At 46.7% G+C, this 19,136-nt stretch overlaps 1 protein-coding gene across 3 annotated transcripts in view; it reads right to left on the bottom strand.

Annotated features, from left to right (window-relative positions):
* The window catches only part of hydin (HYDIN axonemal central pair apparatus protein), a 90,057-nt gene that overhangs the window by 57,804 nt on the left and 13,117 nt on the right, over positions 1–19,136 (bottom strand). For all 3 annotated transcript variants that reach the window (XM_042108674.1, XM_042108675.1, XM_042108673.1), the window contains exons 8-18: positions 16,428–16,629; positions 15,448–15,631; positions 12,117–12,216; positions 11,418–11,536; positions 10,163–10,386; positions 9,471–9,538; positions 8,956–9,191; positions 7,240–7,340; positions 4,567–4,702; positions 4,262–4,423; positions 3,742–3,894 (exon numbers count right to left, since the gene is read on the bottom strand). In XM_042108674.1, coding sequence (XP_041964608.1) covers positions 3,742–3,894; positions 4,262–4,423; positions 4,567–4,702; positions 7,240–7,340; positions 8,956–9,191; positions 9,471–9,538; positions 10,163–10,386; positions 11,418–11,536; positions 12,117–12,216; positions 15,448–15,631; positions 16,428–16,629 — 1,685 coding nt within the window. The remainder of the gene's footprint in view (positions 1–3,741; positions 3,895–4,261; positions 4,424–4,566; positions 4,703–7,239; positions 7,341–8,955; positions 9,192–9,470; positions 9,539–10,162; positions 10,387–11,417; positions 11,537–12,116; positions 12,217–15,447; positions 15,632–16,427; positions 16,630–19,136) is intronic.

Below are 19,136 nucleotides of genomic sequence, written 5' to 3' on the forward strand. Positions count from 1 at the left end.
GTGTGTGTGTGTGTGTGTGCTTGTGTGTTTGCAAGCATTTGAGCAACATTTCTAAACACAACCCTCTAACGGAATGCATTTTTTTCTTGGTGAGAATTCAACAATAAATCTCGCAGAGAAATGATTTGGTAAGTTGCCTAATAAAGGTAATTCCAGTACGACCAAATCCCCGGCTTTCTTCCATCTGCTACACATGGGCAAACATGGGAGTACCTAATTGGCATCACAGCCTGTCATAGTGCCTTCTTTCAATGTGTGCAGAAAGAGTGAGAGAGAGACAGAGAGAGAGAGAGAGAATGGGAAACAGGGATAAGAATCAATTTCCAAGCAAGCCGACTAATGGTTCACACATTACCTTTTAATTCCAAGTTCCAACAGGGCATGTTATTCAGACTAGGAAAAACAGACCATGACTGCAGGGTGTCTTGATTGATAGTGTTGTATTTATCTATGGGACACAGCTACTGCAGTTATCAGGGGCGTCTTCAGAGCACAGAGCACCATTCATCATAAAGGCAGAGTGTGACTTGCGAGCGCGTGGCTCTCTGCGTCTAGTGCCACTGCAGAACAGTGCAGCGTGAGGTGTGGGATGGATCATGGCCACAAGGTACCCAGTTCATTATGTCCTAAACAATGTAAACACCTCAAGCCTAAAACGCTCATTGCCAGCCTGTACAGAGAATCTAATTAAAATTTCAAAAATGTATTTTATGTTAACATCTGTTAAGTTTTAAGCATGAGGTGGGCTAAAAGGCACAGATTGAAACGGAGGAGGACGTACCTTCTGCTGTAGGGTAGAGATAGCCCATGACTACTGATAGAGCATCATAGGCACAGCAGATGGGGTTTAAAAATAGTGGGAATCTGAGGCGAGATTGCGACAAAATGACTAGAATAACCGAGCAGGAGAAATAAAGCTGAGGGACACCTGTCCTCTTGTCGCAAAGCAGCAACTTGCTGAATATTTAACAGTATCAGCTTCAGAAGACAAAGTGCCCTTTAAAACCGCCCTCTTCATCTGAGGTGTGTTTAGACTCCAACGTGCCGGGCAAATCGAGGGCATCCGCAAAAAGAATCAGCCCCCGTGGGTCGGAGCTAAATGAGCAGCAGGACTCGGGCAGGGTAATGAACGTTCTGTAGGAAGGAACACCCTCTGCACACCCTCTATTTGGTTCTCATTTACAGCTCACAGTCTGCTATCGGCCAATTACACCCAGGGTGGGGAAACAGAGAGAGAGAGAGAGAGAGAGAGAAAGAGAGAGAGAGAGAGAGAGAGAGAGAAAGAGAAAGAGAGAGGGGAGTCCACCACAAAGACAAACGCTGCCCTTGTCGAAAAATCTCTTGGATGCACACGCGACTCGCGGCAAGCCACGGCCCCCAGTGGACGAGCGAAAATGGAGAGGGACTAATCTGAGACCACTGGGTCCTCTGAGTCACCTGGGAGTCATAGATCACTTTCTCAGCCTTTATCTTAAGGAGGGAGGGGAGTGAAAGTCGAGCTGGTCGATAGGGAGGTGGACTGGGGTGGTCTCCCAAGAATCTGAGCAAAGAAATGAGCAGGGCTGAAATTTCAATAATCAGATCAGACCTGCATTAAAGAGACTTAATGCCATTGATTGCTTTGAACTACAACCGGTACGAGGGGGATGAAAATGGAACCAAATCTCTGGAGCCATGCCTCCAGCCCCAAAGGATCGTAATACCTAGGCATGCTCTGTTCTTTGCAACACAAAACTGATGAACAAAATGCAAACACAAGGCTGCGTTTGTTTTCAAATCTTCCGTATTCTTTCAGCACCTCAAGCCAGCTTTCAGGGCCTGCTGGCTTACCGCCACACTATCGAGCCGCATGTAATGTAATTCCAGAAGAATCGCGATCGATTGATGCCTGAAAATGCTTCGTAAAAACTCTCGCCTTATCAATGCGTCAGTCTTGAGGCTTTAGAGGAGAGGACAGGGTCAGAGAATTTCCTGGGCTCGGCAGTTTGAAGATGAATCTCATCAGGCGATCGGGACAGCTCTGACTGTGGCGGCGTGGCGGTGACAGTTATCAGCGCGCATGCATCTGAATGCTACCCGAGCGAGATGACAGGGGCAGAGAGGTGAAGTTATGTCCTACAGATACACTTATCTCTGCTCTTCTTGTATTCCCTTTGTTCCTGAGTTGTGGCACTCAGTCACTCACTACTGAGAGGTGATGGAGGAGACAAGGGCAGAGAAGGCAATTATCTGTCAAATTACTCTACTGCAGTTATTTCGTACAATTTAACAAAGCAATTACAACCTTTCAAAGCACAATATTGTTGTGGTCCATGTTTTTTTTCTTTGGGGGGGGGGCTACTCCTTTGAATACTGCACTGTCTAGCTCTTGATTGCTTTCCAAAGGGCTGTCTAGTTACACCAAACTATGAATGAGCAGAGAAAAATGGGACAGAGAAGAAAAATAGAACTTTTTGTGGCATGCATATATTACTGCACAGTTCTCTCAATTCTTCTGACAGAGTTCAGAGTTTTCACTGCTGTAACCCAGTGCAGTTCTGTAATTCTCCTGTCTTAAGGTGTTACCACGCACCAGAGAGGGAATAATTTTTGAAGAGAGAAAAAGGAACATCAAACATTGAGCTCAGCTTTGTTCTTCAGTGCTGTTGTGGAAATTTTATGAGCTTATTTACTAGAAACTCCAGATGCTCCCGTCACTGTCTGTTCCTCAGTATCCCCATGACAGCGACAACCTTCTGTGATGTCACTCTGTTTGTGTGTTATCTGCTGGCTTTGTCCAAATATTTTTAAATGAAAATTTCTCTGTTAACATCTAACAGCATAATTTCAATAAGCTTACACATAACCCTGGCTATATTGGCTTTTTGTGAAACTTTTTTTTCCTTGTAAAAACTGTTAACCATTTAAAACAATGGTTTAGTGATACAGCATAGTCATACATCATACACAAATACACTACCATGTAAGAATAAATCTGAAATGATACTTCCTTCCCTAGTTCTGTGAACTGCAGGTATGCATTACTGTGATGTACCAAGTGGGCTGAATACATTGCTAAATAAGGACCAGCCTTTGGGACGACACACATAAATCCTCACCACCAGCCAGAATAAAGATGTGATGGTGCAGTCATGTCGATGTTTAAGAATCGTGTTCAACAAGCACCCGATGTTGGGCGGCCTGACAGTGATCTGCGTGGGAGTGTAATGACATCTGCTCTAAGGGTATCGCGTTTCGCCACGCTGCTCTTAAGACATGTCATTTCCAGTTTCTGATTTCCGAGGATCCATTCCAACGGCGCGCATATCCGCCAAAGGCGGCCCCTGATGGAACGAGATGGCAATATCGGGGGGCAGCCTTGGAGAAATGTGGCAGGCCTTCCACAAGTATCTGTGCAAGGATGCACTGTGCGTATGCCATGTAAAGTGAGAGGGAAGCAGGAAGGCCGGGCCACTGACGCCAGCCATGCTGCTGAGAGCCATTTAATCCAACAAGGCAGCCTATTATTTACAAAGCCAACTAACCACTCAGCCAATCCCCTGAGCCATTGTGCACTTTATTCATTTGGAAATGATTTATACGAAACAGAGGTAGTTTCAATACGATCGGAAGTGAACAGACAGAAGAATTAGCGTAGGGCGGATGGTTGTTGGCTTCCGAGAGTCACAAAGAAAAGGCGACGTGGTGCTAAAGATGCATCGTCAGGTTCGCCCCCCTTCGGTGTCAGGGGACAGGACCTACCATCTGTGCGAGGAAGCGAGCCGGGATGGGGGAGCGGTTCGACAGCTGCAGTGGCCTGGGGACGTCCGTCAGCACCGGGATGCTGCCAAAGTCCACCTCTGCAGAAGCGACACGGATGACCGGGCCCTCAGCGAGGCAGGACAGCAGCAGGGCCTGTGGGAGAAGGATGGGAGGGTCACATAGGGCAGAAAGAGGGTCCGGAGCAGAGTCAATACGGTTTCAGAATGACAGACAGCCACTGTACACACACAGCAATTAAAATGACTCAGTTAGAAGAGGATAGAGGAGCGAGAGCAAAAACAAGAGAATGAAACACAGACGTTTGCATTTCATAAAGCTGAGTGGGAACTTAAGTCGCAGTAAACATTTTGTGTGCAATTTTTGGGTTGTTTTTGATTTTATACTAATGGCTCTTTCTCTCCTTTCACCATATAGCGTCTACAGGAACACAAACACACACACACACACACACTAACACACACACACACACACAAAGGAAAGTGCACCACTCCGAGCTCACCAGTGAGCTCTGACTGCCTAGCACAGCGATATGAGCGGTGATGTCCAGAGGGCCCAGGGCCTTGACCTGCAACACCAGTGGGATCTCTGCAGAGCCATGCGGCGGGATGACCCCCCGTGGGTGAGGGCTGGAGTACAACACAGAGGGATGTTCCTCGTACTCCTAAGCACAAACAGAGACATCCAGTAAGAGAAGCATTTTTAAAAAGCAACTAGATACCTGCACACACTGAAACCTACTGACTGCATAGAGGGAGAAACTTGAAGCAGTTCATGCAAGAGACTACATGAGAGATTGAGATTGACCTGAGACAGGAGGCCATAGCATGCCGGCAGGTCACTGTTGTTGATCAGCTTCACTGGATGCTCATAGGCGTAATCCAAGAAGCACCTCTCAAGCCTCAGTGAAGGGGACTCCAAAGTCACCTCAGGGATAGAGCACCTGGACCACAGATCGACTCATTTAGTAAAGTACAACTAGCTTAGACCGGCTGCCTATCAGAAAAACGTAAAATACGTATGTATGTACAGTATCTCACAAAAGTGAGTACACCCTTCAAATTTTTGTAAATATTTTATTATATATTTTCATGGGACAACACTGAAGAAATTACACTTTGTTACAATGTAAAGTAGTCAGTGTACAGCTTGTATAACAGTGTTTATTATTTACGGTACCCTCAAAATAACTCAACACACAGCCATTAGTATCTAAACCACTGGCAACAAAAGTGAGTAGACCCCTAACGGCTCCTACACACAGTTGCATTCCGTCAACGCATGCCAGTGGGTGTTCCCGACGGTAGCTATGCAAATGACTTGAAGTATAACCGTAATTTGATTGGTTGGTGCTGTCCGTAGATTGGCTTGATTGGCCGGTGGCGTCTGTCGGTGCAGCAACAGCTGAACTTCTCAACACGAGCGACAGGAGAAACGTGACGCGACGGACCCACAATTCAGTTCGGCAACGGATGACGTGAGCCCATGTAAAGTGAATGGGATGCGTCTCCAGCAACACAACGCACGCAGCTGTGTGTAGGAGCCGTAAGTGAAAATGTCCAACTTGGGCCCAATTAGCCATTTCCCTCCCCAGTGTCATGTGACTCGTTAGTGTTACAAGGTCTCAGGTGTGAATGGAGAGCAGGTGTGTTAAATTTGGTGTTATCACTCATACTGGTCACTGGAAGTTCATTATGGCACCTCATGGCAAAGAACTCTCTGAGTTCTACATAAGATGGCTTAGGCTATAAGTATATTGCCAATACCCTGAAACTGAGCTGCAGCACGATGGCCAAGACCATACAGCAGTTTGAACAGGACAGGTTCCACTCAGAACAGGCCTAACCATGGTGGCCCAAAGAAGTTGAGTGTGCATGCTCAGCGTCATATCCAGGTTGTCTTTGGAAAATAGACGTATGAGTGCTGCCAGCATTGCAGACCATCGGCCACACACTGCATCAAATTGGTCTGCATGGCTGTCGTACCAAAAGGAAGCCTCTTCTAAAGATGATGCGCAAGAAAGCTAGCAAACAGTTTGCTGAAGACAAGCAGACTAAGGATATGAAATACTGGAACCATGTCCTCTGGTCTGATGAGACCAAGATAAACTTATTTGGTTCAGATGATATGAAGCATGTGTGGCAGCAACCAGGTGAGGAGTACAAAGACAAGTGTGTCTTGCCTACAGTCAAGCATGGTGGTGGGAGTGTCATGTTCTGGGGCTGCATGAGTGCTGCCGGCACTGGGGAGCTACAGTTCATTGAGGGAACCATGAATGCCAACTACCAAATACAGTGACATACAGCATGATCCCCTCCCTTCAGAAACTGGGCCGCAGGGCAGTATTCCAACATGATAACGACCCCAAACACACCTCCTAGACGACCACTGCCTTGCTAAAGAATTTGAGGGTAAAGGTGATGGACTGGCCAAGCATGTCTCCAGACCTGAACCTTATTGAGCATCTGTGGGGCATCCTCAAACGGAATGTGGAAGAGCGCGAGGTCTCTAACATCTACCAGCTCCGTGATGTCGTCATGGAGGAGTGGAAGAGAATTCCAGTGGCAACCTGTGAAGCTCTGGTGAACTGCATGCCCAAGAGGCTTAAGGCATTGCTGGAAAATAATTATGGCCACACAAAATATTGACACTTTGGGCACAATTTGGACATTTTCACTTAGGTGTCTACTCACTTTTGCTGCCAGCGGTTTAGACATTAATGGCTGTGTGTTGAGTTATTTTGAGGGGACCGCAAATTTACACTGTTACACAAGCTGTACACTCACTAATTCACATTGTATCAAAGTGTCAATTCTTCAGTGTTGTCCCATGAAAAGATATAATAAAATATTTGCAGAAATGTGAGGGGTGTACTCACTTCTGTGAGATACTGTATGTATGTAAAAACCCTAGTGTTACTCAAACAACACCACAACAACTTTCAATATTCATATCCATGAAAGTGTCCTTGTTTTCTGCATTTTAAATCTCAAACATTTGGGGGGAAAAGCTACTGTATTTTTCCATACTGGCTTTGACATTCATTTCCAAACCAACCAAATGCTATTTGCATGACTTTGTTGTATGTTTTAGTTTGCCAATGACCGTGAGGACCCTGTGTAGTGTTAGCTGCATTGTAATCTTGAACGCCATTTGAAAAGGTCATTACTGTACTGTTCTCATGATGTTCATTTGCTTGACTGCTTTGAAATCTTCTGCCCAATGTTGTTTACAATTCATCTTAGTAAATGTAAATACACAGCTGAGGAAATAGCCTGCTGTTAGCTATATATCATTTATTGTCCTTGTGCTCACAAAGGAGAATGTCCTTAATGACGTTGTTAGACAAAGAACAACATTCATTTCATTAACTGAAGTAGCAATCTGAAGATATACACTTTAATGTATCCAGAGAGGACAGAATGCTTCCATGAGTAGCTGTTTCTAATTTGTTCCTCACGGTTAACCATCCCGACTGACCTGGCATGGATTGGGAGGGCCAGCACATCTTCACCAACGCCCTGGACATCCACCACCAGGGCCAGGCTGTAGCTGCGGACTGTGTTCGAGCACAGGGTGACCTGCAGGGCACAGGCAAGCAGAAGATAAGTGTGACACTAAACTGAATGAGATAAGAAACCTCTGTGTGAGTATGACTGGAGAAATACACAGCTTTCAACAAACATTTCAGGGTAGGCCAACTCAAAGATAAACTGTATGTGCTAGTTGTTAAGTCAGGAGCAAAAAGTATTTTTTTTTTTTTTTTATGTGTGGCGGCTCTGCCTAAGCTGGCACATCAGGCTGGTGTGTAGGAAGAGTGTTAGTGGAAATTAAGTTACATGGTTTATTGCACACAGCAGCAACTGCTGTGATGGGGGAGAGTGATGGCAGATGCTTTAGTCCTGCGGAGCTGCCTGCTGAGCACATACACAAGCTCTCACACATACATATGCACACATAAACAGCACACACACACACACACATGTGCAAGCGCTCTAGCACATACAGTTGCATACACACACACAAGCATGCACTACCAGACACACAATCTCACACACGCGCACACACACACACACACACACACACACACACTCACACACAAACAAACTGATTGGCACATCAAATGAGGATGTAGCTAAAAACCTGGCACAGGCAGCCAAAATCCATCCAAATCTGTTTCTGTTTGTCTGTACTCTGTGTTTGTCTTAATGAGCGTATGTGCTTGTGTGTGTGTGTGTGTGTGTGTGTGTGTGTGTGTGTGTGTGTGTGTGCTTGTGAGCATATATGCATGTCTCTGCCATTGTGTGTGTGTGTGTGTGTGTCTGTGTGTGTGTGTGTGTGTGTGTGCGTGCGTGTGTGTGTGTGTGTGTGGTCTTTCTCAGCGATTATCCTCTGTCCATATGTGCGAAGCGCTGGCCCAGTCTCATCCATATTCCGTCCTCTCTGCGCAGAGCAGAGTGGAGCCCCTCATTAGGGCCGGTCAGCGGCCCAATCCGCTCGGCTGTCACCACGGTGGGGAAGAGCTGCCGGGGCGGCACGCTGACAGGAGACACCTCGCACAAAAGAGGCCGCCAGACAGCTGGACAGATCCAGCAGATTAGCCCCCGTGAGGAAGTGACAGCTCCCCCACAGCCTCCCCAACCCTCCCCACCGGAGATGGGAGAACGCCGCCCCAGATGACAGGTACACAAGGTAACCTGCGCCAGGAGAGGCTGGCAAAGGGAAGACAGGATAATCACGGCCCCGGATGAGATAGGAACGGAGATGGGGAACGAGAGAGACAGAGAGACAGGAGGGAGAGAGAGAGAGAGAGAGAGAGAGAGAGACATCTTCTTTTGGTCTGTCTTGATATAATGGAAGCCTGCAGACCTTTAAAGGAGAAAAAAGCCTGGCCTTAAGGCTGATTATGTATTAAAGGTCTCCTCTTGATTAAAGGCCCTGAGATTTAAAAGAGCCTTCAATCAGATGGCCTTTTCCAAATGACTCAGCATACAAGCAGTGGCTCTCTATGCCAGCATGACACCTCCCTCAATCCCCCACAGAAAGCAATGAAGGGCATCACGATGAGCCAGCCTCATTGTTCTTGACAGGGCCAGATACCAGCCTACTTTGCATTGTATTTGGTTTACTTCTGAATTGTTCCATGCTATCTCCATCCAGGAAAACAATTTCCATATGCTTTTTTTGGGATTTTACCTGGAGGTCCATCTGTCCTTGGGCACGCACTGTTCCAGAGCTGGGGACGACGGAGAACTCAGTGGGGGGCTCTCCCGACGACTCGCCTGTGAGCCACTCGGTTCTGTTTAGGTGTGACACCTGGTGGGCACTGGTGATGCTGGGCGGCCCGGTGCCATCCCCTGGAACCCGGAGGTCAAAGGTCATGGGCACCAGTGAGGTGTTGGTCAAACAGCAGGTCAGCGTCTGTGGAAACCCTGCGAGTAAAAACAGGAGGAAGCTGGGTTTATGCCATTGGTAGATGGTCCAGGTTCAGGAGGTAAAAACCCAGTGTTTGGGTATAAAGACCAATGATCAAAGCTAAGATGGGACAAAAACCTGACAAAAAAACATTTACTCTCAGAACCAAAAACTGTACTCCATTTGTAGAAGGTGCTATGCACAAGTCATTATTGAACAGTGAGACATGAGCACTAGTCGCCTGGCATACAGCCGCATTGATTGCAAATGAAACACCAAGCTACAAGTTAATTTACCGAAGGACACCTCCCCGAAGTTGAGCTCCGGGATGCTGAAGTGGAACGTGGGCCCCATTACACAGCCCCTGCAAGACATAAAGCACCACAGAGAGCCTTGAGTTAAGTCTGAGGCCTCCGCTGAGCATGTGAAGGTCATCGGACGCCGAGAAGCAATTAATGAAAATCGAGAGTGTGCAAAGCAGAGAGGGAGCGAGAGAGCAACTGAATGAAAGAGAGGAAGAAGGACTGGAAAAGGGGAGAGGGGAAAGGGAGGGGAAAAAAACAAAATCAGTCAATTTCTTGGATGACAATGCAGAAGGGTAATTCAGTGATTCTCAAACTCAGCACTCTCCCATGGTAATACATCTTAATCAGGAAGAGGTGCCAGGATTGGAGTGGGTGAGAGTCCGTCTGAGACCCAACAGTGCTCACGCCAAGCCCCCCCGCATTGTACTTTTCACTTAGGTGCAACCCTGAAGGAGTCATTTAATTCATTGTATAAATCATGCAACAATAGGAAAGCAAAGAAAGTCCCCAGCCAGGGGACAGACAGGATGCATGGTGGTGGTGGTTGTGGAGGGTCATATTTATTCATCTGGTAAATTGAGATAAAAAGCTTAGGCTAAGCACTGTTGAGGAGGAGGAGGAGGAGGACACAGGGGAGGGGATTGGGAGGGGATCATTGATACCCAAGTGGAGGTAGGGGTCACCTGAACGTCAGGACGAGAGGCAGGGGGTTTCCCTCGACGGCAAAGTAGAAGTCCTCAGAGAAGGCTCCCAGGGTGCTGGAGGAGAAGGTGACCTCCAGGGCGTGGCAGTCCCCAGGGGGGATCCTCCCCGTGACCGGGCTGAACGAGAAGCACAGGCCCAGGGCCGAGCTGGGGTCCAGGACTCGGTACGACGCAGCTATGAGTCCTTTATTGGTCAGGAGGACCTAGAGGTAACAGTGATGAATCAGTCCAAATAAAAGTTCAGTGGCTCCTTGGGGATCAAGTTTGGTTAGGTTAAAGAAGTGCACATAGACGCTATTCCACTCCACGCTGCTGACACAGTTCACGTTTGGTCCTTTACAAGACCAAAGGCATACTTTGGACAAGTAAATGAGAATCACTTTACAATTTTACATTTTACTGTGAATCATCTTTTTGGATACATACACACACCCCTAAGGTTTCTGGTTTGGTACTTCATTGTTTTTAACAACAGTTTCTTTCCAACACTCTTGTTGTGTGAGGCTGAAGATCTACATTTCCCCACACCAGTTTATTACATTGCTCCACTGCTGTTTGGCCTGGAAATTAAGTTATTACCAACTTTAGCGTCTGTCGTCATGCGTGCGACGCCGGAGCCTGTTTGTGAATTTCCACGCTCACACTGGCGTTATCACAGCGAACCTTTGCTCTAACTCAATTTGCGGTTAAAAGTGTTCACTCGCGCATGGTCTGACAGCTTAATAAGAAAGAGAGCGCCATCACCAGCTCCTTGAGATTGCTCCTGGAAAGTCGCGTCCTCGCGGAATGGCAATGCACGAGGTTACTGGCTATTAAAATTCAAACTGTCGACTCCGATGCCCGGACAACTAAAGTAATCGCATCACAAGCGTATCCAAATACCAGAGCCACTGAATTGTCTCAGGAAACCTTTTGCATAATTCAGCTGAAAGTATTTTCAAACTGTGCCAGGGTCTATTCTAATTGAGACTCCTGATAATAACAATAGACTTCAATTATTCATTAAGTTGGCTGATGCCGAATATACACTTGTGATCTGCCGATTGTTATCAGACGATGCAATATTCAATCTGAGACTATGGTGTTTCCTTTTTAATAACAGATTAATCAAAAGGCTAGAGTTTGTATTTGATTATTTCTTTCTCCCGACAGCCTTCAGCTCTTGGTCCTCCTAGTCTAGTGTAAGCCCCACTAAGGCTGACAAGTGCCCCTGGAAACACTGCAGTATACATACCTCATAGCTATGCTTGGAGCCGATGAAGATGTTGCCCATATCCAGAAGGTCAAAGTTGAACTGGAGTTTGGGGCCAATGCCCTCTCCCTTAATGCGGAGAGGCAGACGAGACTCACGGCCTGATGGAGACACATATAACACCACCCGAAAGCAAAAGCTAAGAATGCACACACAACATCCAGTAGTTAGCCATCATGCAAACACACAACTACTACACACATTCATTGAAAACACAACTGTAATTGGTTTGGGCATTCTGACAAGGCATGCACAGGGTAGACCCTCAGGGGAGCTAGTCAACATGCCAGGGATGTTTTTGGGGAGTTGCAGCAGAGGGTGATTGGTGGAGGAGTTTATTTTTTAGGGGTCACAACAATGCATCCAACGTCCTTCACTCTCTATGCAAATGAATGAAAATCTGACCACCATCACCACAGGCAGCAGATGCAAATGATTAAATGATGAAGCAGCTCGCTGGAAGCGACTGTAAGTTCTAAGTCAAATGGCCTGGGTGCACTTTTAAAGTCCACGCACACGTGCATGCTTTTAAAATGACTCTTTAAGAGTGACCTCAAGAGTCACCACCACATATCACTGACAGGCAAATACTGACTTGAAATAACAATTTTCATGGAATCTGACCCACTCTACAGTATTTGGTGTTCAGTTTTCTTCACACCTAGGGTGCTGTGAGCGTACCTGTTATGTCACAGTACACAGTTTGCTGATAGAGTTTGGCCTCCTGGGGCTTGAAAACGATGTTGACCTCTGCTGTGCTGTTGGGCCACACGTCTCCCTCCTGCACAGAACAGAGAAGAAGGCCACTTAACACCCTCCGTCTCCAGAGCCTGAGCCCAGAATCCAACCAGGCTGGGATCATGCAGTGTTTCCCATACATTGACTTATTTGTGGCTGCCCACCACAATATCAACATTGACCACCACACAATGATTTTCCATGTTGTACTATTTCAATTGGATGGAAATATGTGCACCTTTGTAAAGCCTCTCCTTGTTTCTGTCTCTCAATGAACCTACATGCATGTTTAAAGACAACATTAACAATCCTGCAAGGCATAGAAGAGTAGTAGAAGGCTAAATTGTGCTTAAATCTGGTAAGCATCATAACCCCGGTGTGCTAATTTGTTCTACCACCACAAATAGAATTCAATTCTGTGGGAAACACTGTCATGGTTACACATGTCAGGTGTTTCCCCACTGCCTTCTTCACAGTCCATCCATTCATTCACTTTTCACTTAACAGGTTGGTGAGCTGAACAAGCCTGGGGGGACCTATGTGTTCTTCTCCTGGGCTGATACTTCTCACAGACTGTGCAAGGAACTGGGGTTAGTAAAAGTAAACAAACTAAACGGTCAGGGTCTCTCCTCGACTAACAGGATGGTCTATGCAATACAAATACAAATGCACAGCCAGCGTCTTCTTACCCAGATCAAGCTTCTGCTCTGTATTGTTAAACATGCATATATGCATATTTCCTGAGAAACATAGGAAGTGACAGAGCTTGAGGTCAAATCAAAGAGAAATTGGATGCCCTAACTTATTTGTACATGTCTGCCCATGAGAAACAGTAAAGGGGCTAACACTAAAATGCTCTGGCAACGGCTAAAGTCAGGCCCCTTACACAGGTGGTGTGTGTGTGTGTGTGTGTGTGTGTGTTTTCTCTGTGTGCCTTGGCAGAGCGGAACAGCTGAGAAAAGGCAGCAAGGACTTGCATACAGTGAGTGTGTTTGCCTTGGAGGTCACAGAGAGTGGCAGCAGAGTGCTGATGCAGCATCGCCACTGTGTGCTTTGCTTTATTCCGCCCGTATTCATTCAAGTGAGGCTCAAATCTTTCTCATTGTTCCCCAACTGCCCCCCCCCCCCCCCCGCCCCCCTCACCTCCTGCCCCCACCACTCCCTCCACCCCTCGATATTTTTTTCCCCTCCTCGACTCTCGTTTGTCCTCAGGAAGCCTCTCCAGACCTGCAGTGCAACATGGACATGGGGGGTGAGTCACCCTGGCCTCCCTGAGGAGCTGGCCATGCTTTTGAGATGCCCCTGGCAGCCAGCATGCCTCGCTGAACTATAGGGATGGATGAGGAGCAGGAGCACTGTGCCTCCTGGGAGAAGAGGGGCGGGGGGGGGGGTGGTGTGAGTGGAGGGGGGAAGAGCAGAGGGGGGGGCGGGGGTGGAGTGAGGTGGGAGAATGGTGGTTGGCTGGTGGGGTGAAATCAGGTTAGAGTCTCATCCGAGCTTCTGACTCAGCAAAAAACGATGGCCCTGTCATGCTGCTCGACGCAAACACAGCAGGGCTCTCTGTTTGTGTCCTGTCACCCTCTCTACGACACACACAAACAAGCACCCACACGCACGAACACACACACACACACACACACACACACACAAACACACACACACACACACACACACACACACACACACACACGAGACTTATATAGTGAGGTCATGTACTAAAACACCAGATGACAAAAGCTAGGCATAATGTGCCGTGTCATGATACAGGTATCAGACAGATTAGCATGCCAAGCCATTAATGTGCTGTTTATTTCAGCGCTGGAGTCTGGGCTGGGTTTCATCACAGCAGCGGGCCTCACACCCAGCGGCACAGTGCAAGCCTCAAAGACAGATCCGTCACTGTCAGGCCAGGAGAGAGCTCCAGTACAAATGAAGGGATAAATCGGAGGCGCAACCTCTCGAGGCTGCATGGACAATGTGCACAACACTTAACGACAGCCCAGGGAAAGAGTGATCTACAAGTAATACATCATGGGATGCCCTGATGTTCGGAATTGTCTGGACAGGGGGGCACAGTGATCAATGGCAATGATTTCAGTGATGGTCAGCCCGAGTTTAAAAGCAGTTTTTCTACTTAAAGAGTTAAGCATCCATTTGCAGTCCATGCTAGACAAACCCTTGGATATGTGAAACACCAAAAAAGGCTAATGATAGCATCTCCATTTAATCTAGCCCATATGTTTACACATATGGCTACACAGAGTAAAGTCTTTGGGGACTTTTGATTTAATTTATGCATGAGGTAAAACCTCTTCCTCCTAGTTCTTTATAACCCAACTGGATAGTGCCAGAGGACGAAACTAGCTCTGCTGTGACATTTGCTGTGTTGGGCTTTGCGAGCCGGACACACACACGCACATGCATACAAACACACGCACACACACTCACACACACACACACATACACACTCACAAACATTTACACTTATTAATTTGGCTGACACTTCTGTACAAAAGTGACTCACAAAAAATAGGGAACAATCAAGGTACAGTACGAACAGGACAAATCTTTCCCTGGCCAGGGCAACAATGTAACAATAAGTACTACCTTGTATAAGAAATTGAATGACAATTCTAAGTCAGGGATGTAGATAAGAGAGATAGGCAGGACGGAGAACAACATTATGGTAAGTTGTTGTGTGTTGAGAGGAGGTATTCTTGAAAGAATTGGGTCTTCAAGAGGGTTTTGAAGATAGAGAGGGATGCCCCTGCTATGGTAGCAACTGCTAGCTTCACCAACGGGGAACCACAGATGAGAATAGTTTGGATTGCGGTGAGGGTGCTGGTGGAAGTGCCAGGAGACGTTCTTTGGAGGAGCGCAGTAGTCAGGTGATAGCATATGCCTTTATGAGAGCACCCAAGTAAGTGGGTGCGGAACTCGAGATCACGTTGTAGGCTAGCAATAGCATTAATGATTTGAACTCGATGCAGGCGGCTACGGGTTGCCAGTGGCCATTTTGGTTTTTATTGAAAAGCAGACACACCGCCACGTTCTGGATCATCTGTAAGGGAGGACTGTTAGAAGGGTGTTACAGTAGTTGAGGCATGAGATAACCATGGCCTGTACCAGGACTTGGGTAGTATATTGAATATTGACAAACCCATACACACACACACACACACACACACACATACACACACACACATACGCACACAAATATACGCACACACAAAAACACACACACACACACACACACACACACACACACACAGACCAGAGGCTCTATGATGATGTGTTGGTGCGTGAAGGCCAGGCGCTCGTCACGTAGCTGCCGCCGGCGCTCCTGGAAGGTGCGGGAGAGCAGGGAGAGCTGGTGGCGGGCAGTGGGGTCCGCCCCGCACTCCGTCAGGAACTGCTCCATCTCATCATCCTCCTCCAGCTGGAGGTCCACACAGAACCTGGAGGAGGAGGAGAAATGAAAGAGAGAGTTAAAGAGAGAGAGAGAGAGAGAGACAAACAGAGAGGTAGAAGTGGAAATAGAAAGAGGGAGTTAGATGAAGAAAGGTTGTTTGAGAGGGATAGAGGATGAAATAGAGAGAGAGAGAGAGAGATAAAGAGAGGAGTATGAAGAATGAGAGAAAGCAAGACAGAAAAAAGCAGAGATAAGCAGATAAGCAGGGAGGTGTAGACAGAGAGAAGCACAGACAGGGGAGTCACACAAACACTAAGTGGAGGAAAGAAGGCAAATTAACTCATGTGAAAAGAACAAGAGAACCAAAGCAAAGAGCAGCAGGAAAAAGAGCTGAAGGGAAAGAGAGAGAGAGAGAAAGGTAAGGGGGAGCAGCATGGAGAAAAACAGCGACAGAGAAAGTGAGAAAGAGAGAGAGAGAGAGAGAGAGAGAGAGTAAGACTAAATCAGAGTGAGTGAAAGGAAGGAGACCTAGACAGATCAAAAGGTAGCAGGTTTGTAGCTACAGTAGTAAGCCTGTCTCCCTCTATCTCTCCCTCTACACCTGACAACAGTGGGCAGCTATTCTCACAGGGATCATGAGAGTCTCCATCACCACCCTTCCTCAGCCCACTGTACGCACTGGTGGCTTAACAGCAAATCACTTCAATCATTCGCCCCTAACCACAGAACTGTGCTCTGCTGTCTTCCACAGGCAGTGTTTCTACGCACAATCTAAGAGAAATCCTGTCGTTTTCTAGAGCAGACCGGTGATGGTGAGGATACTCCCAAGGGACATTTCCCACCTCTGTTTATGTTGCTCCTCCTCCTCTTCTGTGGCGAAGCTCTTCCATTGGTAGTGCACAATGGCATCGCTCCTGTTCACTATGGCGACCGAGCGCTGATTGGCCATGGAGATGTAGGTCTTTTCCAGGAGCACCGAGTTACGCTCCAGCCTCACGTTGGCGTCAGTCGCTGCTCCGTAAAGGCTGATGTAAACATCCTCTCCTGCAGGTGCATCCAAATCACAGACACATTCATCAGCACAACACTGTCTACAGAATGACCTTAAGACCTTCATTCCCAAGACCATTTGCTCATTTGGCTTTCTTAAAACTTTAAAACATACACAATCAGTCATGGACAGCTGATCATGGACTGTTGATTGCATCTGAGTTAAGTGTAACAGGTAACCTATTCACTACAATCTACTATATTGACAGTAAAAAACAAGGTGGGAAGCAACAGGCTAGCAGAGCCCAGAAATGGAGACACTTCACAATACTTTTTTTCTAAGGTATTATGTCATCAATTGCCCATTAATTAATTGATACAGTGTTGCTCTACAATACACGTATGCTGCCTGAATTAATGAATGGCTCAGCACAGGTACATAGTCCCTGTAGACCCTTAATGTAAAGTGGGACCATGAGAATCAGTGTATTTTGAGTCATGACAGTGCCATACAGTATGGTCGACGGCCACCACCTAAGCATTCAAAACAACTACGTCTGATGTCGAGTCCTTTTCTGGGGCTTGTGTATGGGGTCTGTTTCAGTAATCAAGATGCCGCTGTTGTGTTAACAAGATGAAGCACACCTGGTGTCAACAAACAGGTTTCCCTGGGGACAGCCCTCAGAAGTCATGTGATTGTAACCAAAGCAACCACCATCAAAAACAAACAAAGAAACTGCATGCAAACTAAGTGCACAAATCACTGCCATGGTGTATGTAAACCACCAGCCCATATTCAAAGCAGGCGTCATGCACCTCATTAGGATTCCCAATTTGACCTTGCCTTGACAAAACCACAATCACAAACAACGTAGAATGAAAAGATATTAAAAAAAGAATATAAAAGATATCAAATTAGACACTGTAGGTGTCTGGCGTCCCTAGACAGATCCATCATTATACTCTAAAGCTGTGAGGAGTGTGTGACAAACAAATGCACTCATCATAAAAATGCTGATGCTATTCTCCGTAATCCAGTAGGCAGAGAGTGATGTATGTCAAAACATGTTTCATTTGTCATATTCTTCAGTAGTAAATGAGCCCAATCCATCACAACGTCTGTGAGTGAAGCAAAAACACCCTTCTTTCCATTCCACTTCAAACCCCCCCCCCCTTTTTTTTCCAACACAGAATAACAAACAAATTAAATGCCCTGAGTTTTAACAACACGGTGGGAGGGGAGCTGTTGTGAGAGACCCAATTCCTCTGACAACACCTCAAGTTTAAGTAAACAAATCTCCAACCGCAGACAGCAGACAAGAAAACAATCACACACACACACACATGGCAGGAGCGGATTCAAAAACAGCCCTCATCACACACATACAAAAACCTTGTCTGCCACGTTTGTGGAAACTGGAGTAATCCACTGGAGAAGGCCCCTGCACTCCTGGGCATATTAACATGTTATTGTGTATAGGTTAAGAGAACTTGGGACGTGTGAAGAGGTAGTTTCATGTCACAAACAGCTGTCATTAACCTTGATGTTTTCTTGTTCAAATATGAAGTTGGTGAGGCTACAACCCACAACACACACAGACGCACACAGACAGATACACACAAGCACACACACACACACACACACACACACACACACACACACACACACACACACACACACACACAATCTCAATTCACAGCATATCTATTCTAAGGAAGTGAATCTAGAATCACAGTCTATTCTTGATCATGTTTTAAAAAAAAAAAAAAAACACATTGATGGAAATGCACACACTTCCCCCTAAATCCCCTACTCTGTACTAATGACCAGGGGGAGTAGCACTTCCTTGGTAAACACACAGTCGAGTCTTTGGGGGCTTCCCCTTCAAAGGCACGCAGCTGATCAGTAAGAGCTCCACGGGGGCCAGTTTGTTATCAGGTCTGAGGCAGCCCTGCCTGGTGTTGTTTTCCTCCTTTCGCCTCTTTAAGCATGCACACTCAGCTGCTCTGCACAGACACAGCCATCCATCTCTTTCTAACACTAATCTCTCAAAGATATAGGTTATACTCCAAACGTTAACAGGCAGCGAGTCTGGCTATCGGAAAACCTTCACAGAGCTGCTTCATCTAAAAACATTACAGGGAAATTTAAAGAGGGGAAATAAAACACTTGGCCCTCAAGAAGGGCCATGGCGTGATATCTTTTTAAAGGAGGAAAAAGGGCAAAAAAGGAAACACAGCCAGAAGACCAGAAATTAAATCAGGGGAACTGACATGGGACCTCTGAATGTGAACAAGCAGCTACAAAACTGTCACAGTAATTGGGATTTGAAGTCTTTTCTGCCTAAAATGAAATGCTCTTCTTGTGTGTGTGTGTGTGTGTGTTTTCTCCTTTTCTCCACCTTCACTCCTGGGCTGCCTCCCCCCCCCCCCCCCCCCCCTTCCTCCCTCTGCGGCTACTGCTGCTGCTGATAGTGATGGTGGAGGATGGAGCTGAATATCTAATGACGGTGAGACACTGTGAAGAGAAGAGGGGAACCTGCCCTCCGGTCCCCCTCTGT

The sequence above is a fragment of the Alosa sapidissima genome, chromosome 11 (assembly GCF_018492685.1).
Source record: "Alosa sapidissima isolate fAloSap1 chromosome 11, fAloSap1.pri, whole genome shotgun sequence".
In the NCBI taxonomy this organism is placed as follows: domain Eukaryota; kingdom Metazoa; phylum Chordata; class Actinopteri; order Clupeiformes; family Clupeidae; genus Alosa; species Alosa sapidissima.